At 46.7% G+C, this 10,000-nt stretch overlaps 1 protein-coding gene across 1 annotated transcript in view; it reads right to left on the bottom strand.

The window, feature by feature from the left end:
* Positions 1-8,871: 8,871 nt before the first annotated feature.
* LOC113815632 (trypsin-2) overlaps positions 8,872-10,000 on the bottom strand; it is a 13,866-nt gene continuing 12,737 nt past the window's right edge. Inside the window, exon 7 of the mRNA XM_027367651.2 lies at positions 8,872-9,584. Within this exon, the coding sequence (XP_027223452.2) occupies positions 9,351-9,584 (234 nt within the window). The 3' untranslated portion in view covers positions 8,872-9,350. The remainder of the gene's footprint in view (positions 9,585-10,000) is intronic.

The following is a 10,000-nucleotide window of genomic DNA, read 5'->3' as shown; positions in this document are numbered from 1 at the left end:
GCCATGGGCTCTCCTCTCTCCCCTGTTCTGGCTAACCTGTACATGAGTTCTTCGAGTCGAAGCTCCTCCATTCCATCTCCCCTCGTCTTTCCATGTGGTTGAGATATGTCGACGACGTCTTCGCTCTCTGACCCTATGACCCTGCCCTAATTCCTGATATCCTGTCGCAGCTGAATTCTCTCTCTCCTTCCATCCGTTTCAAGGTGGAATGGGAGGTTGACTTTCTTGGACACTTGTCCATCCCTCTGATGATCATTTCTCCTTTTCTATATAGAGGAAACCTATGCACAGTGGTATGTACATACACTTCTTCTTGTACCATCCACTGCATATGAAGAGAAGGGTTGCCACCTCGCTGTTTCTTCGTACCTTCCGCATCTGTGACCCCCAGTATCTGGATGGAGAGATTGGATTCCTTCGCCGTTCGTTCTCCAAACTGGGTTACCCTCGCCATGTCCTTGACGCCGCGTTATCCAGGGCGCGGCGTACCTTCTACAATGACTCCCCTTCCAATGAGTCTCTTCACCTGCCTGTCCTCAGCCTGCCTTACACTGAGGAGATCTACTCCCTCCGTCGGCCCCTGCAGTCTCTCAACTGCAGACTCTCCTCTCGCCAGGTGAATACTCTCCGTCGTAACCTGGTTCACACCTGCCCTCCCTTTACCTCGAAGGTGGGCACCTATGCTGTTCCGTTTGCCTCCTGTGATAAGATGTATTTTAGTGAAACAGGCGCCAGTCTTACTAAGCGTCTGTCTCAGCATAAGTACACTGTATCCAGGGGACATAGCAATAACGCCCTCTTCTATCATCAGTAGGACACTGGCCATCAGATGGATTGGAAAGCAGCACGCATTCTCTTCCCTTCCGCTGATGTCCATGCCCGCAGACTGGTGGAATCTTCTCTGATTAAGCTGCTGCCCAATTTCAACTTGAACAGCGGTTTTTCTCCTGCCGACAGCCTCCTCGCTTCCCACATCCTTCGTCTCCTTCCTTATGCCGGTCACCCGTCACATAGACCGCCTGATCCTTCGACCTGACCTGACCCCCCTTCGCTTCGTGTCTCCTGTCCTCACCTGCCCCGTGTCTCCCGTGGTGCTGCGTTTCCTCTCTCCACCTGACCTGACCTCCCTTCGCTTCCGTTCTCCTGTCCTCACCTGCCCCGTGTTTCCCGAGTGCTTCTCCTTCCCTCTATACCGCTTCCTCCCCCTTCCCTCCTCCGCCTGTGGTGCACACAGAGATCACCCACTTGGCGTGGTGGCATTATTGTCACCCACTTGGCGTGGTGGCATTATTGTCACCCACTTGGCGTGATCCTGCTGAACAAAGTCACTTGACTTTGATTTTCGAGATTATTTGACAACAAACTACACAGACAGCTCCGCCAATTTATCGTGGTTTGCCGCGACAATTGGCCAGGCTTTCTCTGTTAGTAAGTGCCCCCTTACCGCTGCCTTGGAAAGCGAGGTAGCAAACCTGGGCTGGACCACCCGGTCCTGGACATAGTTTGTGACCGCACCAAGGGCGACTTTTCGGTGCCTGACTCGCATGGTTATTGTCCCCAAAGATAAAGCCACCCTGAACTTCCTGCAGGAAATCAAGGTGCTAAAAGATGGGAGAAAAGTGTGTATCTCGCCACTGATCTCCTAAGAGAAAATGACCAAGATGGTGCTACTTGGTTACCCACTAGGGTTTGACATGGAGGTGATCACGTCTCTCCCACAAGTGGTGGAGGCTTCCCGCATGACCAAAGGGAAGTCTCCACCCAGGCAAGTCCTGGTCACCTTCAAGGGAGCTCCAATCACCACCCTTGATCTGGGTAACTGGGGCTCGTACAAGCTCAGGACATACGTGCCAGAGCCCTTGAGGTGCTTTACGTGCCAGAAATGTGGGCATCACCAGGCCAACTGCAAGGCCAAAGCCATATGTGGTGTATGCAGCAAGGCACATAAAACAGAAGTGTGCATCAAGGCACACAAAGATGGCCAGAAGGACACAACAGCCAAGTGTCCAAACTGTGCCAAGAAGCATCATGCCTGGAGCCTGGCTTGCTCTGTCAGGAAACAGACAGTCATTAAAAAGCAGGAGCAAGCCAAAAAGCGTCCTGAGTTTGTCCCAGCGCCCCCAGGCACCTATGTCTGGGGACAAAATAAAAGGGATAGGACTTCTCGACCTCCTAAGAGGAAGGAGACACCCCCCAGCCAAAGCTGGATACCTCCAACTGAGAGGAATTCCCCAGGCTTGCTAGTGGCAAGAAAATGAAAAAGAACCCAAGGGAAAAAGGTTCAAAGGCCACAGCAAAAGACCCCCCCCCACCAGTAGACGATAATCTCTTCTTTGACGAGAAGGATATGACTCTCCTGTTGAGTGCTGTAGTTTCTGCAGTAGCAACAGCCTTGGGGAGGACCAGTGAGGAGGCGGAGAAGGCAGTCCAGGTCGCCATGACGGCTATGACCCAAACTATTGCAGCTCTGAAGGGAAGGAAGCTAGAAGCCTCCAAACCGAAAAAGAGCAGCACTCCCCTCCCTAAATCCTCGGATGGCAGGTTAGCTTCGAGAGAAGCATTACGTGAAACCCCAGCTAGTCTGTCAGGACAGATTGAAACTGCAGCAGAAGCCCCCACTGCAGGGCGAGTCAGTATAGCCAAAGTCTGATTCCCTGACTCGAGGTGGCACTTCCAACCTAGGCTCTACGCCTCTCGGTAGACCCTTAACCGGAGTGTCACTTAGAGGAAGTTGTACGATCCTCAATCAGCGAGGGTCTATATTTATCAGATACCACCAGCACTGGGGTATCTAAAGCTGAAACAAATGATAATGAGTAACCATCATGGCACACAATCTAAGCATTCTGCAGAGGAATATCTGCCGCTATAAAAGCAAGAACTTCTTTCTCCAGTCAATAGTGTGAGCAAGGAGCATTGACGTCGTCATGCTCCAGGAGACACTAACTATGGGATATGTGCGCTTCTCAGGTTATCATGTCTTCACCACTCCAAACCTGGGGCTGGATTCACTAACATCCGATCGTAACGCAATTACCAGCGGTCATTTACCAATGCGTTTACTAGTCATGGCAAAGTGGTATTCACGAAGAAATGGTAATTTGGATATGCTGAGTTACAGTCGTAAATCGACTCATTCTAATGGTAGCCAACAGAGGGCTCTAGTAAAGCAATTCCACCAATCAGCGAGCGCCATACATAATCTGTTGGGTTCCTTCGGCCAATCACGTAACATGTAAACGGAACTAGACACAGCGAGATTGTTTAAATAATCGTCAGAGCTAAAACACTATTTAAGCACATGTAGAAAAAATATATATATTTATTTGATTACATCCATCATGCTGGATATATATTTACTGTATAGATAGGAACCAATACAAACACTTATATTAATAAATTATTGTTAACTCAAACCAGAGACAGTCCAAACAGCTTTTTATTTAAATATTTTTCATCATTGCCAGTTTATATATCAGCAAGGTAGTTTTTTCTATAGCATTTGTAATAATTATGTCAGAGGTTTTTTTGTTTAAAGTTCACTTATTTATCGGTTCCATGCATTCTAGTATAATGTAGGCCTATAAGTTTATGAAAATTTGTGGATTTTATTCTTGCTAGTTTCATGTGAAATTTGCATTTCTTCACTATGTCCGCATTGTGATATCTGTTTGCCATTATATTAGTTACATCAGGTGTAAAAACAAACCCAAAACTTTGCATAGATATTGATTTTTTGACGAGATAACACGTGATGACATCGTCTTCCCAGAAGTTACCAGTGCTCTGACCACTCGTAAAATTTACCATGCTAACTCCAATGGCGAGTTGTTAGTGAATACCACCGCGGTCTGTTTACCATGGTAACTATAGTTACCAGTGATTTTACCATCGTAAGTGCGTTAGTGAATCCGGGCCCTGGATGGTGCTAGAGGCCTGGTGACCCTGGTAAAAGAAGCAATCCTGTGCTCCTTAATAGCCAATCCGCCGCACTGTGGAGATGGCGTTGAATCTCTTGCTGTTGAGATTCAGCTGCCTGGGGGTCCTTTAAAAATATATAATGTATATAGCAAACCACTGTGTGAGAGCTTAGATTTAAACCAGGTCTGTGCTACCGCAGCACAAGACCGAGTGATCATAGGGGGAGACTTCAATGCACACATATCCATGCTGAATCCCCGCAAAAGGCCGAACGCGGCAGGTATTCATATAGCAGAAGTGCTTGACACGTTCCCAGAGATTGCTCTTCTCAACACCGAAAAAACAACGCACGTGAGGGGAGGGGTCCTAGACCTTACCTTTGCCACGGCAACAATGGTGGAGAGAATTCGGTGGTGTGTCGATGATACGGTTACTAGTGATCACTACGGCATAGTCACCACCTTAATGGATGCAAGTCCAGCCCAAAGACCACATCACATTCCCAAATGGAAAACAGACAAGGCCAACTGGTTTGCCTTCCAGGAAGGCTTGGTTCGATGTCTGAAAGACAATGAACCCAACAATAATGAAAATGTGGATGTGCTAGAGGCAAGGATAATCCATACCATAAATCAGAAAGCCTCACAAACCATCCCCAAAACTCGCCCATGGTCCAGAACTCACAAAGACGCCTGGTACTATAAAGACGAAATCAAAGAGGTCAACCACAGGGTTAATATGTGCAGAAAAAAATCCGACGGCAAAGAACTCCCGACAATCTGGCCCTGTTGAGGGAACTGTTGCGGATGCCAAGGAAATTGCCAATATAGTAAGGCAGGAAAAATGGCTGGAATGGTGACAGACTTTTGGAAACCAGACCAGCCTTACAGAGTTGTGGAAACGGGTCAGGCAAGCGACAAGCCGCCAAGCCCCGAAATGAACTCATCATGATCCACAGTCAGAGGCTAACAGATTGGTGCTTGAGTTCTCAGCCAGAACCAGCAACAGCAACCTGCCTCCAGTGATGAAGGAAAAACAACAAAACTTAAATCCAGGAAGACTTGCTTTCATTAGAGACAAGGCACTCGAATCTGATGACACGGATGCCTTGTTCTCTCTTGGGGAACTAAGAGTCATACAAAACCAGCTCTGGATCAGTACCGGGATCTGATGGGATCTCCCATCTCATCATTTCGCATTTAGGTCTGGCAGGAGAACTTGCATTCTTGTAGGTTATCAACAAATCCTGGCAAACCGCCACGGTGCCCCAGAGCTGCAAACAAGCCACAATAGTTCCCATCCCAAAACCAAAGGAGCCTGGCAAGTACCGTCCCATCTCTCTTCTCAGCTGCCTTGGTAAAACAGCTGAGATGGTACTCAACAGGCTCCGATGGAAAACGGGTCCCCCTCATGAACACCTGCATGGGTTCACAAGGGGTAAGAGCACTATACACAGCATTTCCACACTCTTAAGCACAATCTGCACCTCGCGCGCCGTGGTTGTCTTCCTAGACCTGGAGAAGGCTTTTGAATTGGCAAGCCCGTTTGTCATTCAAGAGACCCTAATCCACAAAGGAGTCAAAGGCAGACTCTTGGCCTGGATAGCTGACTATTTTAAAAATAGGTCAACAAATGTTAGATTTCAAGGCCACCTCTCGCAGCACATGCCACTTGAAAATGGAACTCCTCAGGGTGGGGTTCTCAGTCCAGTTCTCAGTTCAATACCCTTGTAGAGAGGCCTTAGCGAGGTAGTCAAGAGCTAAGGTCTTGAATGGTAAGGTGAAGTAAACACTGAAGTGCAGTGAAGTCTTGTGAAGTGTGTCTAATTTTGGCGAGAAATGCAGTTTATAAACAAACAGGGCAAAGTAACACTGACGGGTCGTTTGCGGTTGAGTGTGATGGTTGGCCGACGGCTGCATCCTTGTCTTCCGCGTCGCGGCGAATCAGCGCCGCGGACCTCGCCACGCTTGCCTGCCGGCTGATTCGGCGTTGGGGCAATTAAGCCGAGCGAGGTGCGCCGGTGCTGAGTGAGGCAATTAAGCGGAGCTAGACAGCGCCGGTGCCGAGGTGATTGTGGCGTCCGCCACACCCTCATGTCCAACATACTCGACATTCACCTGCCAGATGGATGCAAGATCATCTCTTATGCTGATGACTTGGCAATCATGGCCTCTGGCAATCACTGCCTAACTAGAGCTCACCGTTGTCTGAAGAGTATTGTAGGACGGGTCTAAAAATTTCGGCAGCAAAATTCAAAGCAATAGCATTGAGAACTAATGTCAGAAACAAAAAACTCACTGTGCAGGGTATGGATCTGGAATGGGTTAAGGACTACTTATAGCTTGGTGTATGGATAGGACACACACTCACTTTCAAAAAAGAGATCCAATACCTGCTTGACAGAACTAAGGAAAGATTGTCAGTCATGAAAGTCATGACAGGGAGACACACACAGGAGCAGGACACAAAGTACTAAGATCATGTATGTACATATGTATATGCTGTCCGTCCTATTATTGACTATGCATCTGTCGCCCTCATTGCTTCCAACACAACATTAAAAGAAAAACTGAAAACAATACAAAACGAAGCAGCCAGGATCATTCTAGGTGCGCCCAAGTGGACAAAGGTCATCAACCTCCTCATGGAAGCTGATTTGCCGTCCATGGACACCAGAATTGATCTAATGGCAGCACAGTTCCTTTCCAAGGTCCTGCAGGCACCCAGAAACTCTTATTTAAGACAAAGAGTACTCAGACGCCTACAACAAGACTACCAGTTGTTTGCGGACAACTCTTGGCTCACACATACAGCCAGAGTATTGATACGCTTTCAGCTAAAAGAACCATTGCTTGCCAAGGGCATGGACTCCCCTCACCCTGACTACAAAGAACCCCCGCCGTGGGCAAACGAAATGATCGAATTCTCAATTTTAAATCTTACAATGAGAAAAGATAAAAAATCCATGCCTAGTCTAAAGGTACAAGCACAAAGGATCATTGATCAAATAACTCCTCCGGGTAGCATAACATACTACACGGACGGATCCGTGGATCCCATAAACCATACTGCAGGCGCCGGCTTCGCAACAAGGGATTCCACAGTATCCATTAGGGTCATGACAATGCCTCAACGCTCCAAGCTGAAACGGTTGCGATCATGGAAGCCCTGACACACGCGTCCCTTAGGGCAGGACACGTTGTCATTCACACAGATTCTAGAGCAACTATTGACAGCTTACAGGATAGCATGCTCCCTGACAACAGTACTAACCATAGCCCAAAGAATCCTTAGTCAAGGTAGAAGAATCATCATAAACTGGGTCCCAAGCCACATAGGCATACAAGGGAACGAGCTTGCTGATAAACTAGCCGAAAAGGGCAGGGGTATGCCCCCATCCTCCATGATCGTTAAACCCAGCCGAAGGGGACTAAGCCAAAGTACCAAAGCTGCAGCGTGTGCGGTCCTCCGGGGAGCACATAGAGAAAATATCACAAACTCGCTCGCTGCTAAGTGGTACTCAGATGCTTCAGGCTATGAGCCACTGGCCCTTCCTCCAAACACAAAAAGAGGTACCCAAGTCATACTATTCAGACGAAGACTAGGTTACCAATGCGCTTGGCAAATTATTGATAGTGAGACTGCCAGGTTATGCAAACTGCGGCGAGTCCAACGCCACCCTATTACATTACTTGCAGAATTGTGAACACAATTTCTAAGACAGGGACCACCCACCACAGCCGCCGGGATGGTAAAACGGGTCTGTAACATGCTTACTCCGTGGCAGCTGGATCGCTTGCTCGCAATCCAGCCACCACGATAAGCATGCAGTTCAAAGAAACCACTTGAGTTAACTATTATTAGTTAACACAGGCCGGGCCACTCCAGAGAAAAGGCCCGGGCGAAGCATGACTTCGCAAATCTAACTGAACTGAACTTCCCTCCTCAGACCCGAAGATGGAATCGAGGGCGATTCCGAAACTGTTGTCTCACTTTCTTCAATAAATCTAGTTTGTGCATTGTGGGTTTTTCTACCAACATATATACGAAACATTTCCAGTGCGGTGGTAGGGTTATCTCAAGAGAGGCATTTTTTAACATTGGACTTTTTAATTCTCGGTCACAGAATCATACTACCATATCTTGGCCCAAGTGCTGGAATGGCCAGTGTCCAAAAATGTCAATTTAGAGATAAGCCAACCACATCACTGGAAACTTTTGTTTCTAGAAGTATTATAAATGGTAATGCCATCTGTGCATTTGGGGTGGCACGAGCATTGCTTCGAAATCCAATTTACTGAAAATCTTATATCCCAACCCAACACGTGATTGATTCCTACAAATGGCTGCATTATTGTTGTTGTTATTATTATTATTATTATTGTAAGCTATATAAGGAGCCACACTGAAAAAAACCCCGATTTACACCACCAAAGGTGTCAGTGCAGGTTAAGATACATCTAAGAAAGAATGAGGATAGAAAGTTAGCTATTTATGTAAGAAAAACATGTTAGCTGATCTTTTAAACTTATCAAGAGTTGGAGAAGTTACGATCTCTGAAGGCAATCTATTCCAGTCTATAAATAGTAGTAAAAAAAAGCATCTAGAAAACTCACTTGTGGACGATCGACATGCATCAAATGTCATTGAATTGGGGGTCATAGAACTTGTAGTAACTTGCAGGTTGATAAAAATCAAGTAAAACCTTTTAGAGGGGATGTGAATATTGAATATATAGCAGTTCAAAGTCTTAGGTTGGATGCTTTTACTATTCTATATTTTTCTTAAAGTTAATATGCCATTTTCACTATACAGATGATAGAGCTTACAGTTCCAGAAAGGAAAAAAAAACATTAGAGTTATTGGCCGAAAAAAAATTTATTTATATTTTTTAGACACAAAATGGTAGAAAAGTAAAAATGGAATAGGGAAATGTGTCAAAAGCTGTAAATATTTTAACTGATTTATTAGTCGGCAAAAACATGTTTACAATTAATAGTTAAAATAAAGGTAATGTTTTTCGTAATAAAAAGGTCGTTTTTACATTATATAAAAATGTCTTTAGTGATGCAATATAGGTTGATTTGTTAAAGAGAACTCAATTTTCTGAATTACCATTTATTGAATATTAATATGAGGAACAAACTTTCAAAGACATATTTCTCAACACTGACTTTTATGCCATTGGCCCATCTTGTTCTCGGCAATGCAATGCAGTGGCAATAATTGAAGAAAGAAGAGAGAGAGGAAATGATAATAAAGCGCGTAATAATCCCAGCCTAAAATGCGCGCCATGTGGAATGTATTTGATATTCCTAAAATCAAATGATACCACATTTAATGATTCAATTTTAGGCACATCAGATACACATTCCATATTTTACACAATCACATGTCCTTCATCATCATCTTCTTTCTACTTCTTCCTTTCACCATCGCCTTCGCACGAGGAGCACCAACAGCAAAGCCAGCAGAACATACACATCAGAAGACGGGTAGTTAGACCCAGATTTGTCATGGGTACTGACGATGTTGAAAATCCATCCCTGAAACTGGTGTATGTGGGCGAAACCCCGCGGATAATGCCGTTTGCAGCCTATGGGTCCGAAAGAAGCGATGCCAACCAGCTTGCCTTGGTGAATGGCTGGACCGCCTGCGTCACCCTGGGGGAGGAGGGGGGGCGGGGGGTGAGTGTGATGACAGGAAGGGAGGTTCATGGAGGGAAGGAGAAGGGGAAAGACGGATGGATAGATAGGGAATGAGGCAGGGAGGGAGAGAGAGAGAGAGAGAGAGAGACAGAGTGAGGGAGGGAGGGAGGGGGGGAAGGAGAGAGAGAGAGGGAGGGAGGTAGACAGAGAGGGTGTGAGGGAGGGAGGGAGGGAGAGAGAGAGAGGGAGGGAGGGAAGGAGAGAGAGGGGGGGAGGGAAGGAGAGAGAGGGGGGAGGGAAGGAGAGAGAGGGGGGGAGGGAAGGAGAGAGGGGGGGAGGGAAGGAGAGAGGGGGGGAGGGAAGGAGAGAGGGGGGGAGGGAAGGAAAGAGAGGGGGGGGAGGGAAGGAGAGAGAGGGGGGGGAGGGAAGGA

Source organism: Penaeus vannamei, chromosome 20 (assembly GCF_042767895.1).
Source record: "Penaeus vannamei isolate JL-2024 chromosome 20, ASM4276789v1, whole genome shotgun sequence".
Lineage (NCBI taxonomy): Eukaryota > Metazoa > Arthropoda > Malacostraca > Decapoda > Penaeidae > Penaeus > Penaeus vannamei.
Note: the sequence above shows the minus strand (reverse complement) of the source record. Positions and strands in the feature narration are given on the sequence as shown.